At 40.9% G+C, this 21,436-nt stretch overlaps 1 protein-coding gene across 6 annotated transcripts in view; it reads left to right on the top strand.

Annotated features, from left to right (window-relative positions):
* POU2F1 (POU class 2 homeobox 1) overlaps positions 1 to 21,436 on the top strand; it is a 110,646-nt gene that overhangs the window by 77,104 nt on the left and 12,106 nt on the right. For 3 of the 6 annotated variants that reach the window (XM_072398375.1, XM_072398373.1, XM_072398378.1), the window contains 6 exons: positions 8,740 to 8,859; positions 17,628 to 17,807; positions 17,890 to 18,016; positions 18,300 to 18,394; positions 19,381 to 19,554; positions 20,879 to 21,020. In XM_072398375.1, the coding sequence (XP_072254476.1) occupies positions 8,740 to 8,859; positions 17,628 to 17,807; positions 17,890 to 18,016; positions 18,300 to 18,394; positions 19,381 to 19,554; positions 20,879 to 21,020 (838 nt within the window). The remainder of the gene's footprint in view (positions 1 to 8,739; positions 8,860 to 17,627; positions 17,808 to 17,889; positions 18,017 to 18,299; positions 18,395 to 19,380; positions 19,555 to 20,878; positions 21,021 to 21,436) is intronic. The other 3 variants (XM_072398376.1, XM_072398374.1, XM_072398377.1) reach the window with 2 other exon arrangements.

Genomic DNA, 21,436 nt, shown 5'->3' with positions numbered 1-21,436 from the left:
AAGCATAGCTCACACATTGTCTCTGATCTCCTGGCAATATAATTATTGTGCCATCATTTGTGCGGCTCTTCGGTGTGTTCCCTACTTAACGTAGAGCTGCTCCGAAGAAACATATAAAAGTCGTTCCATTTTTAAAACCATAAAAAGCTTGCTTGGTCTAATAATTGTGATTTTCTGAAATCTGCGAATATTAGGTTGTCGGTTACCAGTTGAATTCAGACTTGCTGCACGTTGGTTTCATGGTCATGGTGGTGTACACAGCAGTCCAATGTCAGAAAGGAGGCTCTCACTAAAATGGCAGTCATATTTACTGCAGGCATTTAATACGGAAGGTTGCAGGGGGGTCCTTTGGGTATGAACATTGAAAAATGACTGGAAAGTTATATATGCAAAAATATGAATATTAATCATTTCTATACATATATTTAAAAAGTCATATATAAACTTCAAAGCACCCCCTTACCGCTAGAGCTGAAGACACTCTGGAGAAATTCATTTTTACATAGTTCTTTGATGGATCTCACAGCCTTCTGTTAAGCACTAGAGCTTACAAAATTCTGAAGAGCCTCATGCACAGCCCCTTCGTGCAGGCACACTCAACCCCCTTTTAGACGCACGCATGCACGTTTGACCCCCTTCTCAACAGATGCACGCTCAAACCCTCTCAACAGGCTCGCACACTTCTTGAGACGCATACTTGGCCTCTTCCCAACAAATGCACACATGGACCCTTCTCGACGGACGCACAACTCGGCCCCAGCCTTAAGTTTAGCACCAGATTTAAAAAATTTCTAGAGAGTCATACGCTCGACTCCTTTCTCGACAGACGCACAAATGCTCGACTCCTTCTTGACACTTGACTCCCTTCTCGACTGACGCACACATGCTGGGCCCCTTCCCGACAGAGGTATGCTCACCCCTTTCTTGACAGATGCATGCTCATCCCCAGCCTTTAGTTGAGCACTAGAGTTTAAAAAATTCTGGAAAGCTGCACGCTAAGCCCCTTCTCGACAGACACACGCACACTCGCGGGACCCCTTCTCGACAGACACACACACGCTCGGCCCCTTCTCAACAGATACATGTGCGTCTGCAGTATAGTCTGCATGGGTAGGGGTGGCTAAACTCTTTGACAGATGTCCCTAGACCCGAAGGCGTCCAGAATTTCCATTCCTTTGCCACGTGAAACCATTCATGCATATGTACTGCAGTTTTGTATTTAAATCCCAGAACCCCATGACACAACCAACCAAAACTTTTGCGTTTAGGCTATAGAACAGTTTCCTGTCTATATCAGCAGTAGATTCATCAGCTGATTTTTGTCAATCTACAGTATCTTGTCCAAATACTCTTCCCTCTGAGAATGCTAACTTCACATTGGTCAACGATGACCTCATCATGAGGGCCTCCCCAATCCTATTGGCTGACCGTTGCTGGAAAAACAGTTGATTGGGCAGGATTAAAATCTTACCCTAATTGCAGTCTTAATCCCTTTACATTAGCAGTTCTGACAGCACCACAAATCCTTTTCTCACATCTGTTGGCATGAAGAAAAATGTTCGACTTAGCAAGACATTTTTGTGCATGGGTTGCTCAGGCGTCGCATTTGCCAAATTTCCTAAAATAATGTTTTCAATTCTGGACCAGATCCATTCCAGGTTTTCTGGTTCTCCCATGATAGTCTATCGTCTATCTATCTTTTAAGGAACAATGTGTAGCCCTGTTTGCATTATAAACTGCGTACCTACAAACCTCAAGAAAGGGTCAATGTGCTAGCAATTAGCCCCATGTATTTATTTGAGATGATGCACCCCTGCATTAAGAAACCATTAAGGGCCATCTATTTTATTACAAAGGTCTCCTTTACTAGAAAGGGTGATGATTGGCTCACGTGAGGTTTTTTCCCCCTCCCCGGTCTTTAAACCTTTTAACTAACCTTTCACAAACCACCATGAATTACGGGTCACTCCCACCAAGTCTTTACTGAAAGCAAGGTAGAGTGGAGGGTGGTGGGGGCCAGCAGGCATTGTACAACTACATTGACCTTCCATTTAGAGTGAAAGATGCTTGAAAATTGTCTTTTGGTTGCCATGGCAAACTTTTTCTCTCCCCCAAGAGGGATGTTGGCAAACAGGCTCTATCTCCGGAGCAGAGTGTTTACACTCCTGCACTGTAATTATCTCCGAATGACTGGCAGAATTAATCAGAGCTGTATGTTAATTAGTTCGCTCCGCAGTCCCCGAAACAGGTGGTGGAAAATATGCAAATTAATGCAGAATGGAAACGCCCTGCCTTACCAATTTTAATTACCATAAGATACACTGGCTCTGCATCGAGGCTACCCTGTAGCTTGCAGGATTTGCTGCTTCCGCTCTATGGACAAGATTATAGCTCAGAAGCTTTGGGTGCCGGGTTTTTGGATGGCAAACAAAGAGTTACAAACGATGAGGAGATCAGTTATCACATATTCTCGAGTTGTTTTTATCATTTTATTTTTTTAATTACAATTTACAAATTTAGTAATTTGTGTTTGTATATAGGCCTATATTGTATTTACTACATTATTCAGTTGATTTAAATTTAAATACTTGAGCTTCTAGAGCAGCTTTTCTGGACATTTTTAACATGGGGGAACCCTTGAGATAACTTCCAGGTCATTAGGCAACCCTGGCTATATTTACTATATCCACAGCTCACAGTATTATAATGTGATGGTCAGTGGGAAGAATATCTCTTACATTGCTGGCCATTAGGAATAATGTCACCCTTACAGATAACCAATTAGATGTCACCTAAACTGACCTGAGAGGTACAAACTGCTCAATGCTCAAGGAACCCCTAGGAACTTCTGGAAGAACCTTGCTTGCAAAACACTGATCTTCACATTGCACCTTACTGCTTCAGCTGGTGATCCGGGAACCCTACGTGTGATGGAGGATGAAAATTCCTAAACACCACCTACTTAGTGCTTTCACTTGTTGCCTGTACATGCTGTTTTAGCCCTGGTTCACATTAGTATGGCATTGCAAGTGTTGCAGCACTGTAATGCTTCAAACAAGCAATAGTGCCCTTGCTGGCCAACCTGCAGTGCAGGCACTTTTTTTTTTGTGTACTACTGTGGGGTATCCAATGCACAGTACAATGAACATCCATGTAGCATTAAGCCCAGCTTAAAAAATGTGTTAAAAAAAAAGTTTCAATTAAAACTTCATCAATACAATCTCCCCCCACTACCACCACCACCGTTTCATATTTTGAAAGTAACAAAAATATACTTTCCTTCGTCCCTAGCTCCAAAGATCTTTACTGTGTCGACCTGCTTGGCACCACACGGCCTTTGAAGAAAAAAAAAAAGTCGTACCAAAACCCCATATGCCGTTTCCTTTTTTTTTTTTTTTTTGTCTTTGAAAAGAATGGTGTATTTTACTTATGGAAAAGCCCAGCATTGCCTGCTTGGGTGTTGACTACCAGTTAATATAACTAATAAGGAATATAAGAAATAAAACATGTGACCCCTGCTAAGAAAGGGAGCTGCTCTTAGTAATCACTTCTGGTCCCGACGGCAACTGTAAAGTTTTGGATTTCCCATTTCTCTTTTGGTAGGATGACACCAGGGTTAAATCTTCAGAATGGGAACACAGACTGCAAAAAAATCTATCGAAGGTTCTATAATCACTAAAATGTCAATTAATGAGGCAGCAGCTACATTGTAACATTTTCAAGGAGGTATAAAAAATTAAGTCTGTACTGCGGTGCACTCGTGTAAAAACTGTACAAACTGCTATAAGAAAATTTCCCCTAAAAAAACATTTTTATAATTTATTTTATAATTTCTTGACAAAAAATGTTATTCGGTAAACACAGCAAATGTTCCAACAACTTTAAATGTAATTTGTTATCCTGTGTGGAATAAGCACACAGCGTTCCAAACAAGGTCAGTAGGAAAACATTTGGATTGAACTTCCAAAAATTTGTGGTGGTCTTTTTCTAAATTAATTTGCAATAAAAAAATTAGTAATTATCATTTTTTTATTTTAGGAAGTTCCAACATCACCAGCGGGTTTATTCTAGGATCGCCAGGATATAAACTGAAGGGAATTGGGTGGACTGGAGTAGAAATATGTGATGGACAAACCTGAGCCCTCCTTATAGCCACTTTAGGATTTCATTTTCAGTTGTGACAGGTTACCCGTCTCCCAATTTAATTTTCATTACTATTTTATACCAATGGCTGACACAGTGGGCTCCAATTATAAAGCAGGGAATCCGACATTCCCTGGTGGAGAATCAATTACTACCATTGAAACACGTGAACCTGGAAGATATTTCACCAGGGAACGTTTGAGAGAAAATGTCAAATTCTCTGCTTTATAAATAGAGCTCAATATGTGTTTACAAGATACTTTTGCATTGTGTGCATTGCACTCTTCTGTCCCAGTTCGATCCCTCGCACATATTATATGCACAATTATTGTACAGAGCGGTGATATTACCGTACATGTATAGTATATGAAGTTCCAATCATTCACATAATGACAGATAAATGGGGAGTTTGCAGGCAGGGAGCTCCCAGGAGAGAATTCATTCATGAGGGTTAATGCTTTTCTCTTGGCCAGCAAATCCATTTTATCACATATTTTGATGCAAATTCTTTGTGGTGGCTGAGATGTCTCTATTAGGCGGAATTACACGCTAGTTAAGCGGTCCCGATCTCAAGCCCGTTATTATCCCAGCCTTAGAGTCATTCTGTATTATGAAACATGAACGACCTGTGTGTCACTCTCTTCGGGTGCGCTACAAGTCTCTGCATGTCCTGCTGGTTAGTTCTTGGGATTTGCAGTTCCTCAACAGTAGAAGACATCAGAGTATTCTGTACTATATGTAATGTTTTTATCTGAAACAAAAACCTGGTAAATTGTCCTTATAATTGCAAAAAACGAAATTCATTTTTGTGGATTAACAATTGTATTTTATGATGCACCCATGCTACTATCTAGTTAAAATGTTATTATTATTACACAGTATTTATATAGCCCTAACACATTAAACAGCGCTGTACAAAGTCCATAGTTATCTCACTAGCTGTCCCTCAAACGGGTGAATAATCTAATGACCCTACCATAGTCATATGTCTTTATTACAGTCTAAGGTCAACTGGGGGGGAAGCCAATTGACCTAACTGAATGTTTTATGAAATGTGGGAGGAAACCAGAGTACCTGGAAGAAACCCATGCAAACACGGGGAGAACAGACTCCATGTAGATATTGATTAGTGATAGATTCGAACCTGGGACACAGCGCTGCAAAGGCCAAGGAGCTAAGTTCTGAGCCACCGTGCTACCCACAGTTATATACCCATTTGCTGATAAGCCTGACAGATATTGATCCTAGATATTGAGGAAGCCAAACACTAACCCATTGTCTGTAGACCAACTTTTTACCATGGGGGAACCCTTGAAATTACTTTCAGGTGTTGGGAAACTTCTTCTATAATTACTTATATCCACAGCTTACAGTATATTAGTGTGGTGGTCCACTTACATTGCTGGCCATTGGGAGGAATGTCACCCCTACAGATAACCAAAATCATTGGATCATTGGAATCACCTAAACTGGCCTGAGAGTCAAAAATTGCTCAAGTAGACCCCTAGTAACCCTGGTTGAGAAACACTGCTCGTCATGTTTCTTTGGGTCAGTGTTAGGGTCGACTTAACAATTAATAAAGCCATTGACAACCTTGTCACCATTGACATGCAATGATCACATGACTTTGTTTTCCTTGAAATTTTTGCATATTTTTTTTTTACCTTTTTGGATTTTTCGTGCACCAAATATCACTTATTACTTAGTTACATCAAAATATCTTTTTCTAAAAACTTATTTTTTTGTTCATTTACATTTTACATGATATCTGAGTATACAGTTTTTTTTCATTTAAAGTTATATTAAAGACATTTGTCCCATAATTCCTTCCTTGACACGTTTCACAACATACATTGCTTCCTCAGGAGGCATGGGACTTCATCAGACCAAAGTATCATTAAATCTCTTTCAAATCTGTATCCATCAGGACAGTCTATCCATGTGTGCAGACCTCCTAAAAAAAATAGACTCAGCAGATCACCATTCAAATCATCTATCTTGATGCTTTGTAAAGAAGGGTATAGATTTAAGTGTGGATGTGGAACTGGAATCTTAAAAGTATCTCCAATATTAATACATATTTCATGTCTGAACAGTCTGCATGGCCAAATGTGAGGCTATTTTTCGATTAAACTTTAACAAAATGAATTTAAATCACTCCACTAATCTTTATTCATCAACGACCAGAATCTAAAATGTTATTTTGCATCGAAACGTTGATTGTTCCCAGGTAGTACTTATGTTTTTTGTATCTTGATTTGTTGAATAAATAGTGGCAGTGCCCTTACAAGTATTTGAAGGTGCCTAGGCACTCCCATGTGAGCTGCACATCCACTCACTGTTCTCTTTGCTCGTGTCTCTGACATGAGGAAGCAAAACCCTGCCTCTACCATGATGGCCACCTCCAAGAACAAGATATTATAGGAAGTGATGGTAGAAAGCTTCAGGGTGATCACAGGCAGTACTAGTGACTGATTCCTATCCCTCTGCCTGTTCTCTTTTAGACACAGATTCCAGAAACTAGTTTCCCTCATTCTTACTGTAAAATATGTTAAAATCTTGGCATCGCTGAAAGGTGGGAAGTCCCTGTGTTGTAATTACATTGCAACACTCTGCAAAATCAAGTGGCCTTGTCCCAAAGCAGATGGTTACTTACACTGCTGACTGATGCAGATAAATAATGCCACTGGGGTATGTCAGGATAACAGTCCTAACCTTCTTAAGTGAGAAGGCTTATCCATAAGTGGAATTGTTATGTAATTATGATTTGTTCGAGTGGATAATGTAAATACTGAGGATAAGAGCTAGCTGCAGATGGGCAGAACGTCTCACCAAGAATGCTGGATTGTGGGATATCTGACAATGCCTAAACACACTTCTAATATTTTAGGACATCTAAAAGAACTGGTGGGGCTGTTGTAGGTATGATGAACAAAGTTGTCTCTACATAGTTGTTCCTGTCCATCAGATCTCCATGCACTTGCTTGACCTTCCATTGTGAAATCATGCCACCCCTTAGCTGCTTGAACAGCCTCCATTTTTCATAGACCTTCCCAAGAATTTTCTATGAGTTTTGTAGGTATTTGGGCTCAGTCAGTCAAAAATGCTGTTATGGGAACAGATATTGATGTACCTCATTCTATTCTAAAACATATCAAAGGTGGTTAGAAGGATGGCAGTGTAGGACACTCCAGTTCCTTCAAAACAATTCATCAATCCAAGTCTTTATGGAGCTGGCTTTGTACACAGGGGCAAAAATGGAACAAAAATGGGCCACCACCAAAATGGTAGTACAAGGTTGGAAGGGTAAAATTGTCTAAAATTTGTCTTTGTATGTTAAAGCATTAACAATACACTTCAAGGGAAACACCTGTACTGTATACCTATCCATATACCGCTGTGTTCCCCCCAGCCCCTTTCTACCGGTGGCAACACCCAGCAGTAATACCCAGGCGGTTTTTGGGGGGTTACTGATGAGTTGGATCACAATACAGGGCCACCACGGGCCTACAATTTCTTCCCACCCAGCTTAATAAAATCTCAGGGTTAAACACTGTACCATATGATCAACTGACCACAAACTTTTGATGATATAACTGTAGTATAGTCAAGTAACCACTAACTTTAGATTTGTAGGTAGAATGGTTGTGGGCTGTAGGTACAATGGTCAGGTGACTACAATCATTTGGCCATTTAGTGTTGCTCCTTTCCTAGTATGCTTCATTCTCTTCTCCAGGCAAACCGCGTTCGAGGAGGAAAATTAACCTCTTGGTTTGCTCTGCATGATCTTCACTCTTATACTTGAATTACTTTAACTGAAAAATTTTTTGGCCGCCATTGCCGAGCTCTTCCTGAAAATGCTAATTGGCGGACTGTCTCTGGCTTTGGAACTAGCACATATATGAGATGATATATGAAAGCATGGCAGCCAGGCTTCCTTCGTTTTCAGGGGAGTTGTACAAAGGCAATCTGCATATTTCTCTAGGTACAGGTTTTCTTTAAAACGCTGTAAATTGAATTTAACTTTACCATAAAAAGCATTTTTATAAATGTTTGCAGCTGATCTCTAACAGCTCAGCAGAGAACTGGCACTGCAGATATGAGGTCTGCTATAACAGGCAAGAGTTGACAACGTAATAAATCAAACCATTAATTGGGATCTACAAAACTGAGAAGTCTTTCCTGTGAGATGGTGAATGGGGTAACAATTTTCACCTTGGAGGCCTTGCTCCTGGCTTTGTATCCCACTAGGGATGCAATCTACATGGAGTTGTGTTCTTTTAGTATTAGAACAGGTTCCCTCCAGATTGCTCTCAATTACTTGCATTGCACCAATCTGTCATCCAGTCAATGTGATTTAAAATTTGGGGTTTTAGATAACACACTGGTACGGGCAATGCTATTTTATAGACCAATAGTCAGGCTAGTGGCAGGGAGATGACAAGGGAAGCTGTCCAGTCTGAATAGCGGTGGCCCCGTCTGGCTCTAGTATGGACACAAAGTGGAGGTGTTCCATTCCTTTATGTGCATTTAGCAATGTGGCTTTAGTTGAAGTATTATAGAATGAAGTGTAATTGTAAGAATTCTCTATTATAGACTAAATTTAAAGAAGAACCTGGGGAGCTTCCGCAGCCAGTCCAGCCTTCCCAGCAGCCCTCCCTGCAGGCGGCCATACCCCAGACACAGCTCATGGTTGCTGGAGGACAGATCACTGGGGTAAGCACACTGGAATGTAATCTCGTTCTGTTTGAAGTGATCTTAATTGGTCAATATGAAAGCACCAAAAAAGCAAATGAATGTATAGAACTTCAATGTGGCTCCTCCACTCACGACGGAGCCCCTGGTCTTGCAGAATTTGCAAAGACCAGATCTAATCTGTTGCTGGGACAGCTGGTCATTGTTCTTTGAAAGCACCAAAAAAGCAAATGAATGTATAGAACTTCAATGTGGCTCCTCCACTCACGACGGAGCCCCTGGTCTTGCAGAATTTGCAAAGACCAGATCTGATCTGTTGCTGGGACAGCTGGTCATTGTTCTATGTTTTGCTTTCAGATCCATAGGTTGGGTTGTAAAAATGACTTTCAATAAAATGAACGGGTTATCATTTTAAAATTGTAAACCACCAAGGTATACTGAAAGCCACCACCAATAAACATGTGGAGGTCTTGAGGAGCATCAAATGCCTATGGAAGTACGTTCTTTCAGGCCAGACCCCCTCTGACCTCCAGTGCCTGGGTAATTTTCTATTACAGATCTGTATGTCAAATAATTTAATTACCTAAACACTGTGTATCATAAAGAATTACCATCTCAATATTTCTGGTCGCATGCTTCCTGCTTCTTGTAGACACTTCTACATGCAATGCAGCATTGGCTGCTTGGCATTTCTCCAGGCAGGTCTCCTGGTGGCATGGTGCAGCTTGCTTGAGTAATGGCCACTAAAGTGGAAGCTCGTGTAACAGGATGTTTATACAATTGGGAGATCAAGTGTTGCTTTTACAGGGACTGGCAAGCTATGAACAGGGACTGGCATAAAAATACCTGGTGGTATTATTGCCATGAAAGTTCTAGATTAACATAATTTCATCTCACAAAGTTTGTTAGATTTTCCTGATTTAGAGAATTTTTCGCCTTAGTTGTAATGTCAAAAGGATGCATAAACAAATACAAATCACATGCAAAGTTCATGCAAATTGCATTGACTTAAAACTGAGCCAATCAAACACTTTACTTGCAGCGTATGATTGGTTCAGTTTTAAGTTAGTGCAATTTGCATGAAATTTACATGTGATTTGCTTAAGAGTTGAATGTTTTGCATCTCATGGACGATTTCTACTTAGTTTCCTCCATTCTCTGGCCTGTACCTCATACATAAATAGTGTAATTATTGCCTCTTTTTATTATCTTTGTTATTCTGTATTTTTCTCCTTTTTTTCATATTTAAATTCCCAACTTTTACGGCAGAAAGTTCTGTTGTCCCCCCAGATTGTTTCTCGAAATAATTAATTCTCCCAGACGTTTCAGTCATCTGCTGAGCGCGCGGTGCCAAATGTGTGAAATGCGTTGGTTTACAATCTGCTGCTGCGGAAAGTAACATTGGTGAATGGAAAGTGTTTTTCTCATCCGGTTTTAAAAAGGTCTTTAAAAGATCTGTTGAAGCAGACGGACGGATTTGTTTGACTAGTGGTATTGGAAGTGTTCAGCGGAGGATTAATAAGACTTTAGTGGTCTCAGAGTCCCCGATCGTAAAAATGGAGAAGGGGGTCATTCACAACTCAGTGTATGAAAGTACCTAGGGTGAAAATCAGAGCTACTCGATGAATCCCAGGACTTGGTGTAAAGATAACCTGTCAGAATAGAAACGTAAATGATGCTATAATTGATTCTTTTACAAGCTTGACAGATGCCACCTTTACATATTCTCCCAGCTCCTGAGTGTGCAAGAACAGAGCATCGTATAATAAAAGTCTGTTTTTAAAAGTGACCCTGTAGTGTTAATAGAACTCCAACAATATTAAATTGATAAATCCTCTGTAAATGGCCACATAGCCATTCTTCCATAGCATGGCTGCTTGGAGTCTTTCTGGTGCATTTCTTCCTCCACCATGTCCAGGGGCTTCTCATAAGTTAACATGACGTAAAACCCCCCTACTAGATTGTAAGCTCTTCGGGGCAGGGTCCTCTCCTCCTGTATCACTGTCTGTATTAGTCTGTCATTTGCAATCCCTATTTAATGTACAGCGCTGCATAATATGTTGGCGCTATATAAATCCTGTTTATTAATAATATTAATAATAAAAATAGGACCACACAGAATCTTGGTACGCTGTAGTGATATATAGGAAGTAGGTGACCACTGTTGTGAATTTCAGCTGAAGCCTTTCAGTGTTGTCAGCTTTCTCCTGGAAGCTTGATCAGCATGTAAAAAGGGCATGGTTTCCTCAAAATGTAATATGGCAATCAATAGCTATGCAGCTATTGTTATGGCTGGTAGAAGTAACAAACGGACAGGTGTACTACATTTCTGAATTTGGGTAGTGTGTCCCTTTGTGGCTGCGCTATATAGATGATGTGCTGGTGGTGTGAATTGGCACCCTGGACCAGTTTGAGGAGTTCATACACTCTTTGAACTCCTAATCTTGAAATTTACACTTGATGTTAATGGCTGAATTTTATTATTATTTTACAGAATTTATATAGTGCCAACATATTACGCAGCGCTTTACAATGTCCATAGTCATATCACTAGCTGTCCCTCAAAGGGGCTCACAATCCAATGTCCTTACCTCAGTCATATGTCCTCAATACAGTGTAAAGTCAATTTTTGGGGGAAGCCAATATACCTATCTGCGTGTTTTTGAAATGTGGAGAAAAACAGAGTACCCGGTTGAAACCTACGCAAACATGGAGAACCTGCTGCAACCGTGTCCGGGATTTGAACCTAGGCCAAAGTGCTAACCACTGAGCCAATGTGCTGCCCATGGCTAGAAGTGCAACATTCCAATAAGTTGCCTCCTCCTAGAATTAAAAACATAATAAACAGAAAAGGAGCGATATGTTCCTTAGATTGGAACGAGTTCTGTGGCCATTCTTTAAAAACACTGAAGTATACCATTAGCAAAGAATGAAGACAATAAAAATATCCCAAGGATCAGAGTTTCAATGATACTTTATTTTGACGCGTTTTGCAGAAGATCCGCTTTTTCAGGAAACATACCAAATATGAAACCGCAATTACAAAGTTATAAAGAAGTATTATAAAGAGTAGTCTATCTAAGGAACATATGTTTCCTTATCTGTTTATCAAATAGATATTTGTATACTAGCAAGCATCCATCCAGGTGAAATAGCCCTTCTCGGGCCCGAACTCTCAAGCTGAACAGAAGCACTCAGACAAAGTTACCAAAGCTTTGAAGGTAAAATATAAATCATACCATCCTAAAGGTGGCTTCCAATACTGAATATTGTTGCCTAATCCTTGCCAATGCCAACGTCATCACTGTGTATGTAGACTGGGCTTTCTTCTTTAGTAATATGGCGTAGGGGTTGTGCCTGATTCTAATCCATTGGCATCCCACATCTGGGTTTGCTGGATGACTTGCCCTCCCGCTGGGTTCTGTGGTTTCTTTGAACAGCTGTTTATACTCCAGGCAATATGTATGAATTTTTTATGCCACTCAAATACCAATTTTCAGGATGCAGCTTAGAAAATATTAGAGCAGTGTTCAACCCAGAACATTTTTAAAGCTGGGTGGGAAAAGCTGTAGGTGGGTGTCAGCCCACCCAACTCTTCAGTAACCATCCAAAAACAGCCGAATGGTTCTTGAAAAGAGCTGGGTGGTGCGCCCAGCTAAAAGTGGCTGGGGAGAATAACAGTGTTGGAGGTAATCAGATTGGAGACAATGGGTACATATACAGCCTTACATGTAGTATTTTACCAGTTCCAATTGTGTACCTTTTTCAGTAATACATTGAAATTGGTTGGTTATTTTTATTCTTCTCACATTACTGGCAATACAAAGCTTTATGATACAACAGAAGCTGATAGCGATCATTGATCTCTCTGCAGGGAGCGTCATGAAGGGGGGTAGAATGATAGAAATGTGAAGGAATTGGCGCCTCAGTCTTTCAATGTTCTATATATTACATAGCTGGACAAGTTGTCCAGACACTCTCTGACATTCTGCATCAGTGTTTTCAACACAATCTTTTTGACTATAAATAAGCCTAAGCTATCTTCAAACATTCTTATCCACCCAGTTCTGGTTCTTCCTCCATGGTGCAAGCATACATCTTTGGTCCAATTTGATCATGCATTTTAATCCAACTATGATACCGGTAGTAGTTACCCTAAAATCTGTGCAAGCAGATTTATGCTAGGACCTGTTCATATTTATTTATATTTTTTGTTGCCTTAGGGCAGCCCAAACAATTTGAATAAGGACCCTAAAGCAACTTTGGCCTAATATTTGTATTTATGCCTGTAAAGCAAAGTCAGCTGTTTGCACCATCAATCTTCATTCCCTTACAAAACAAATCCCTCATTTCCAGGAATTTCTGAATCCTAGCCCCTTATTGTGGTTCTTACTGCCGAGCCTGGCATTACTGTTGTGTTCTGTAGTTATGTAGGGGAACCAAACACATGGAGGAACCAGGCATCTGAGACACCTATACCTATGGGCAGCATGGTGGCTCAGTAGTTAGCACTCTGGCCTTTGCAGCGCTGGGTCCCAGGTTTGATTCTCAGCCAGGACACTATCTGGAAGGAGTTTGCAGGTTCTCCCCCTGTTTGCGTGGGTTTCCTACGGTTACTCTTGTTTCTTCCCACATCCCAAAAACATGCCATTAGGTTAATTGGCTTCCCCAAAAAAAATTACCTTAGACTGTATTAAAGTCATATGACTTTAGTAGGGACATTAGATTGTTAGATTGAGAGACTGCTAGTGATATGACTATAGACTTTGTATAGCGCTGCGTAATATGATGGCGCTATATAAATACTAATAATATTAATATATGCCATGCTGACAATTCCTCGGTTACTGGGACCCCACAAGGTCAATAGTGTGTAAGCAGTGTCATGGCTTTTCTTTACAAACAGGCCATATTGCCAAATTGGCAACACATTTTTTGGGGGTCCAACATTGCATTCTTATCTTTTCGTTGCATTAATGGGCAGGTACATTTGTTCTTGATATAAGCATTTGGGTCCCATTGATAATGAATGGCAGTGAACATTTAACTGGTGTGGTGTTAACCCAGTCTTTCTTTTACACTGTGGAGGATCTCTATAACAATCAGTTTGGTCAACTGCTGCATTGTATATTGAAATGTTTCCATTGGTGTCATAGTGAGATACAAAATGGCAGCAGTTATGGCTGCTGCTCAGCTCACAGACTGGCTTTATCTACATAGCAGGTGACAGGTGCACTTTAAGACTGATTTATAAGAATATAGCTGCTTAAGTCGCGTTAAAAGCCCGGACATGAAATGTATAATTTCGGCACGGTCCCCCCTCCGTCTTATAGCGTGTAAATCCCCGGCGCTGGCTGAAGGTAACAATCTAAAGGCTGGAGCATGCTATTTTCTTCACACTGACATTTTCCTATGTTATGAAAAATTATACATATTTCTCACACTTCTCTCAAGAACACACTGTAAAGGACTTTGAATGATTCACGGAGCCCGCTTCTAACACAACCTGCTGTTTTCCCATTTCTCAGCGACAATAAAGACTGGGTGCGGAATCTGTTTGCATCTAAAGAGGTTATAATCCCTATACTGCTGCTTTACAGTCCTGCAATTCCATTTAGGTGGCTCCGTCTGTGATAGCGGAATACATTACCCAAGGTGTAAAGGAGAACCCTAGAACGTACGGAAGAAAATACATTTTTGCAATTGTTGGGGATTTAAATAGGCATATACACGTACATCTTAATATTGGTCTCTTCTTCTAATGGTAGACATATAGATGGTCAGTGACTGTGGTCATGCTGTGTTTAAAGAAAGCCGCCGGAGTTCTGTTAGCACGTTCTATTGGTATAAGAAGAAATTGAAAAGTGCAAGAGACAAACCTGAGATCTGTAACACAGACTTTTTTAACATGGGGGGGGAACCCTTAAAATTACTTTTATGGAGCCCCTGCTTTAATTACTATATCCATAGCTCAGAGTACATTAGTGTGGTGGTTAGTAGGAAGAATGACTTATGCATTGCTGGCCAGTGGGAAGAATGCCACCCTTACAGATGGCCAAAAAGATCATTGGTGTCACTTACACTGACCTCAGAGGCACAAATTGGGCTCAAGTAACCCCTAGCCACCTTTGGAGGAACTCTGGTTGAGAAACATGGGTGAAACATGAGGCTGCTACTACCATTAGTCAATTTGTGATCCCTCTGCATTCTTTCAAATGTTTGTGCTCCCTACATGTCCCACCCAAACACCAAACCATTTAACATGCATTAGTGTTAAATGGTTTGGTGTTAAACCCCGGTGTTTCTCAACCCGGGTTCCTCTAGAGGTTGCTAGGGGTTCCTTGAGCAAAAAGCAGTTTGTGCCTCTCAGGTCAGTTTAAGGGACAACAATAATCTTTTTGCCTATCTGTAAGGCTGACATTCTTCCCAATGGCTAGCAATGTAAGAGAAATTCTTCCTACTGACCACTGCAATAATATACTGAGCGCTGTGGATTATAACAGGGGTTCCTAAGACCTGAAAGTTATTTCAAGTGTTCCCCTGTGTTAAAAGGTCAAGAAACACCCAATTAGCTGGTCCAAATGTGTTTCCTTTGCTGGCCTGTGTAACCAGCTAAGCAGAAAAACATTTGCCACAGATTACTGGGGCCCCGAGGCTGTACAGAAAGTACTCAAGAGCCACATGCAGTCCTTAGGCTAGGCACCAGCAGTTTAAAATCAACCTGTGACCAGGTAAACAAACTCACACTGATCTCTGTAGCTGTAAGCACAGTGGAGTAATTAATTTTCAAAATTCATTCAAGGAGAAATGATGTCCTTGAGGCTGATCTCAACACTCTGATTTCCACCTCTGGACTTTCTCAGTTTACCCAAGGGGTCCTATTTCCTGCCTTTGGAGTATATGTAAATATTTGAATGCCCATAGCCTAGCCATAGTTGTTACTGGTTTGCAATTCATGTAATCCATTCTTTAATTTTCACTGATGTAGACGTCGGTTTTCCAATCTCAGACAACCTATATATAGTCTTTGCTTTTGAATACTGTGGTTGTAACTGCACCGCTGACATCACTGGCTGTGGTTGTCAACATTTCAGTAAATCATATCAGCGTGTAGAATTAATGAGCCACACTCTTCCAGGCTTCATTGTTAGAAAAGCCAATCAGGCCATGCTTCACTTTGCATTAATTGGGGGCTCATTCATAAAACAATTATCTCTTGGGACCGTTCAGTGGCGGGACCGTTGTTTTCAAAGTTTGCCCCAAGCTATATAATGGTTACAAAGACAAAGTAAAATTATACATTTCGCAAAGAGTGCGTCCTCTATATCCTGTACCCTGGCTTGGCTCCAAGAGAGAGATTGGGGTCTGTTGTCCCTTTTAATTTAGCCAGGACCCCATATCACACTTAGCTTCCCATGCATCCACCTCTTACTCCTCCTAACCCCACTTCTGGAAATACACTGTTCATATGTGCCTGCAGGTGATCTCCAGTAGATGTCACTGTCGAACTGCTGGGGCAAGTCCTCTGACCCGTCCTGAGTCCAGGCTCCTTTTTGGGTCCATCAGATAGCAGTGATGTTTATAAACCAGGTAGGGTGATTGATCTTTGAAGTAGATCGTTCCATACACAACCCCCATAACTTACAACTGGTATGGTGTGATCTTCCTGTTCAAGAAGGTGTTATCTTTCTTCTGGTTCTTTGGCTTCAACACCCAGCTGGAGTCATCCTGCTAGATTTGTCCTCATTGGCATTTCAAAGGCAACCCCCATCAAGGCTCACCAACAGTCATTGAACACATCAGTTTAAATGGAATAGGCATACGTGCTGATTTTATACAACTAATGTTATGCACTCCAATAGTATGATTACCAGGATGGATGGAAATGGAGATTATATCTTCCTTGTTGCCCCACATCAGCGTACATACACAGCTTAATGACTTAATGGTGGGACAGACCCTGATCTTAGAGTAAATGACGAATGGTTTGTCATTTACAAGTCAGCAAGCATGAAGGCTTTTATTTTCAATAAATTTTTATTGAGTTTTTCAGCTTTTTAAATAGTACGAAACATTGGGGGAATCACATCAACAAAAGATGAACACACAATGAAACAGTTATCAACACATAATAGCTAATTCTGAAAGTAAAAACCTATCTAAACCATCTGGGATTCGAGTAATAAGCGCAGAAGGGGAATGAATCGGGAAACTGGTAGGGTAGGGTTTCCGTGGTCTATTAGTAACACATATAAACTGAGAATTAATCAGTAAATCCACAAATCATAACTTGGTATTTAGATCTGGTGTACTATGGTGGTCCAGCCACGGCGTATATACCTAGAAAAAACTAGGAAGGGAATCTCTAGTTATAGTGATCATCCTCTCCAGGATCGTAGTATCAGTGACCTTGGACAGGACCGCCAAGAATTTTAGTGTGGGTTACTTTCCACGCCATGGCTATCTCCTGTCTTGTGCCTAGAAAAACAAAGGAAACCAGTTTGCGTGAATGCCTACACAAGGCGGGAATGGGTCCGTGTAGAAGAGCTTGTAATACAGTTCTTAGATGGGTATAAACCCGTATCCAGAGGCGTCTAACCATGGGGCATTCCCACCAGACATGAAGGAAGGTGCCTATAGCTCCGCAGAATAAATTTAGCTGTGCTCTCAGAGCATGCAGGCTTTAGGAAAAAATCTAGCACACTTTTTAAAATAAAGGTTTTTTTTTTACTGCTTCTATATCACTAGTGAATTAACCTATATCTTTTCTTGTTTATTTTGTCTTGCAGTTAACACTGACGCCAGCTCAGCAACAGTTGTTGCTCCAGCAGGCACAGGCACAGTTGCTGGCCGCTGCAGTGCAACACTCCGCAAGCCAGCAACACAGCGCGGCCGGAGCCACCATCTCAGCCTCTGCTGCTACTCCGATGACACAGATCCCCCTTTCCCAACCAATACAGATTGCACAGGTGAGTGTGGGGCTCCTGAACGGTCACCATCTGGGACTTAGTCTGTGTGGCTGTTTGTGTAACTACATGTTTCTGCCTTTAGGACCTGCAGCAGTTACAGCAACTTCAGCAGCAAAATCTGAACTTGCAGCAGTTTGTATTGGTGCACCCGACGACCAGCCTGCCGCCAGCGCAATTTATCATCTCACAGACGCCGCAGGGGCAACAAGGTAAAAAATTTTCAGAGTCTCATGTTTTTACTTTGTCATTGGACTCTAGTGAATGGATAGGCTGCATTCTCTGCAGTGTCACCAATCTCCAGTGAATAGATAGGCTGCAATGTCACCAATCTCTAGTGAATGGATAGTCTGCATTCTCTGCAATGCCACCAATCTCTAATGAATATATAGGCTGCATTCTCTGCAATGTCACCGATCTCTAGTGAATTAAGTTTTTAATTTGATAAATACTGGTGCATCACCGTATTCTTTATTTTGTCTTCCCTCCCCACAGGCCTTCTGCAGGCACAGAATCTCTTAACACAGCTACCTCAGCAAAGCCAAGCCAACCTCCTGCAGTCTCAACCAAGCATCACCCTCACCTCACAGGTCAGTTCCCTGTGCGATTTCTCATTAACTTTTCCAAGTTCCAACACTGTTACCATCCACATTATTACATCTCTGTGTGAAATATGATTCTTATTATTCTTGTGCATTCTTCTGCATACAAGGCTGCTAATTCAGAGTACAAAATGAATAACGGTAATGGCTTCTAGCAACTTCTTTATACCTGCAAGCTGTACCTAACAATGATGAGCAGTGTATAACACTAATATATTATTACTGGATGTTTTTGTCATTTTCTTCTAAATTCTGAAATAATTGTGGGGAAACAGATCAGAGAGGTCCTACAAATGACCTATCCTACTAAATGTGGCATCAATCTATGTCCAGGTACAAGCATCTTTAATATAAGGGCTCAGACTTCACAATTCTCTTGACTCTCTTTCATAGCAGCAAAACTTGGAGCCAAACTTTATCTTTCTTGGAGAAGCCCTTAAAGCTAATTAAAGTTCCACTTTTAAGAATACATGATCAGGCAGGTCATTATTGCATGAAGGTACAGGCAATGTCCCTTCTGCCATAATTTATCTCACCTGATTGATCCCACGGGGTATCTTTTAAAAAAGCTCAACTGCACATGCACAGCTCAGCTTTGATTGACGGGATACCATGCAATCCCAGCTTCCCCTGCATGTGCGGAGAATGAATGCATATGGTCCTGGGTGGGTGACAACCATAACTCCTTCCATTAATACAGGGCAAAATTAGTGTAGCCACCCAGAAACAGTATGTTATTTGGAGGATCAGCAGGTAATACTAAAGGGAGAAAAACCTATAAAAAACAAACAAACACAGCAACCTTTAAAATGGTTACCATAACTAAGGGTATGGTCTTGTGTAGGAGGTTGTTTGTGGTAGGGGTCCAACACCAAGAGTTACCATTGGGTCACACCAACCCTAGTGATGCCATAGTACTAGATCAACCATTGGTATAAGGATATTTCATAAGCTTTTTGTTGTTCTCTCTACAGCCAGCAACCCCCACACGCACAATAGCTGCGACCCCTGTACAACATCTTCCACAGAGCCAGACGACACCAAAGCGAATCGACACTCCAAGCCTGGAAGAGCCCAGCGACCTGGAGGAGCTCGAACAGTTTGCAAAGACGTTTAAACAAAGACGCATCAAACTTGGTTTCACTCAGGTGACTTGAATGGGAGACTCGAAATGGGGTGGGTAGGGGTCGTGGTGGGGGAGCTAAAGTACTTCATTCCGACCGGGCAGCCATTTAACAAGCTGATCTCTCAGCCCCCTGCGTGGGGAGACGTCACATAATAAAACAGCAGTTTCCATCATGCCCTATAGTTTTAAAAGCCTCAGTGTTTTTCACAGCAGGCACCCCGCTTTTACAATTGTACCGCGCCGCTTGCCCCGCATGCTTCCCGCTCACAAAATGTACCATTTCAGGCTTAAAGGTTAATACACCTAAAAGCGGTTCTGAAGAACGTAACCTTTAAAAAAAAATCCTAATTACACATCTTAAAAGCGTCAGACAATTTAGCAAAGTCAGGACTGCACAAAGGTGTATTAAACGTCTGAAGCAATTCATCGCCCTTAGTGCACATTCACATACAAATTAACTTTGAGGCGCTTATAACTTTCTGCCGGATGCTTAGCATTTCTCTCCCATCAGGAATGCTAAATCTGTAGCTGAGCACCACCAAGTGGCTGATCTGTTTTACATACTGCTTAAAAATCAAATCTCTGTAATTAGAGAATGGCTTAAAAAGGGCCCTGTAGTCTTACAGAGCAGCTGTGTGGAGCCTCTTCTGTTATCTATCTAATTAAAAATAAGGTTTTCTTCATGTGTTTTTTTTATTGAATATATGTACTTCAGCTTCAAGATCAAACTTTCTTAGACAAGGTTTTTTTTAAGGGCAGCTAGATGTTCTTTCGGCAATGAGCAGCCTTTTTTCAGATAAGTTATCACTGGCACTAGTTAGCTTTTTAGCTATCTGAAAGGTGGGCCTTCTTCCCAGTGACTACCAATATAAGTGAGATTCTTCCCAGTGACCACCAACGTATGATGCATTCTTTACAGGGACCACCAGCATATGATGCATTCTTTACAGGGACCACCAACATGTGATGCATTCTTCACCCAGTAAACACCAGTGTAAGGAGCATTCTTTCCAGTGTCTACTCATATACCAGGCATTCTTAGCAGTGACTACCAATACAAGGAGCCTTCTTTTTATTTAGTAAAATAGGTCTCTACCTGCACTGATCTTCATCTCATTGACCACCAGTTTAAATCCTTTTACAAATGTTCTATCTGTAAAATACTGTACTTGTTTGCTCACCCAATTTTTTGACGCAAATAGAATGTAATTACCCTATTTAAACTGTTCGTTCATTTGGATATTGCTATTTTTACTCTGTTAGGCATCAGCTAATTTTATTGAATGATTGCATTTTTTTCTGGTAAGTTCCTCTGTTCAAAGCACTGATTTTTTTTCTCCCTTTAGGGTGATGTTGGGCTTGCTATGGGCAAACTCTATGGAAATGACTTTAGCCAAACTACTATTTCACGCTTTGAAGCCTTGAACCTCAGCTTTAAAAACATGTGCAAGTTAAAGCCTCTGTTGGAAAAGTGGCTTAATGATGCAGGTAAGAGAATCTTTGTGTCAGAGAACGTGGGACATAACACTTATGTACTATAACATCTACAGAATTGTGTGTACTGAATCTTATATTTGTCATTTCCATTATACAGTAAAGTTGATAAGCTGCAAAGTCTTTCTCCCTGTAATTTCTCTTTGCTGTATGATACTGAAGAGGGTTTGTAATTCTACAAGTGATATGTGCGCAGCATCTAGGATATAACTACAAGATGATTAGGAAAGTAGTTTTTTGTTATGTTGATGCAGAATCCAAAATTTTGTGGTTGCCACTTGAACAGGAATAGAGGGGGAAAAATTCCAATGGGGTCACCCGTTCAAGTGACATCTGTTTTATGAGTGAATTTCCTCTCTATTAATTACTTGTTATGGCTGTGATACTACAAATTAAAACAATTTGGCTGG

The sequence above is a fragment of the Pyxicephalus adspersus genome, chromosome 1 (genome assembly GCF_032062135.1).
Source record: "Pyxicephalus adspersus chromosome 1, UCB_Pads_2.0, whole genome shotgun sequence".
NCBI lineage: Eukaryota > Metazoa > Chordata > Amphibia > Anura > Pyxicephalidae > Pyxicephalus > Pyxicephalus adspersus.
The sequence above is the reverse complement of the archived record's forward strand: the minus strand, read 5'-3'. Positions and strand labels throughout refer to the sequence as shown.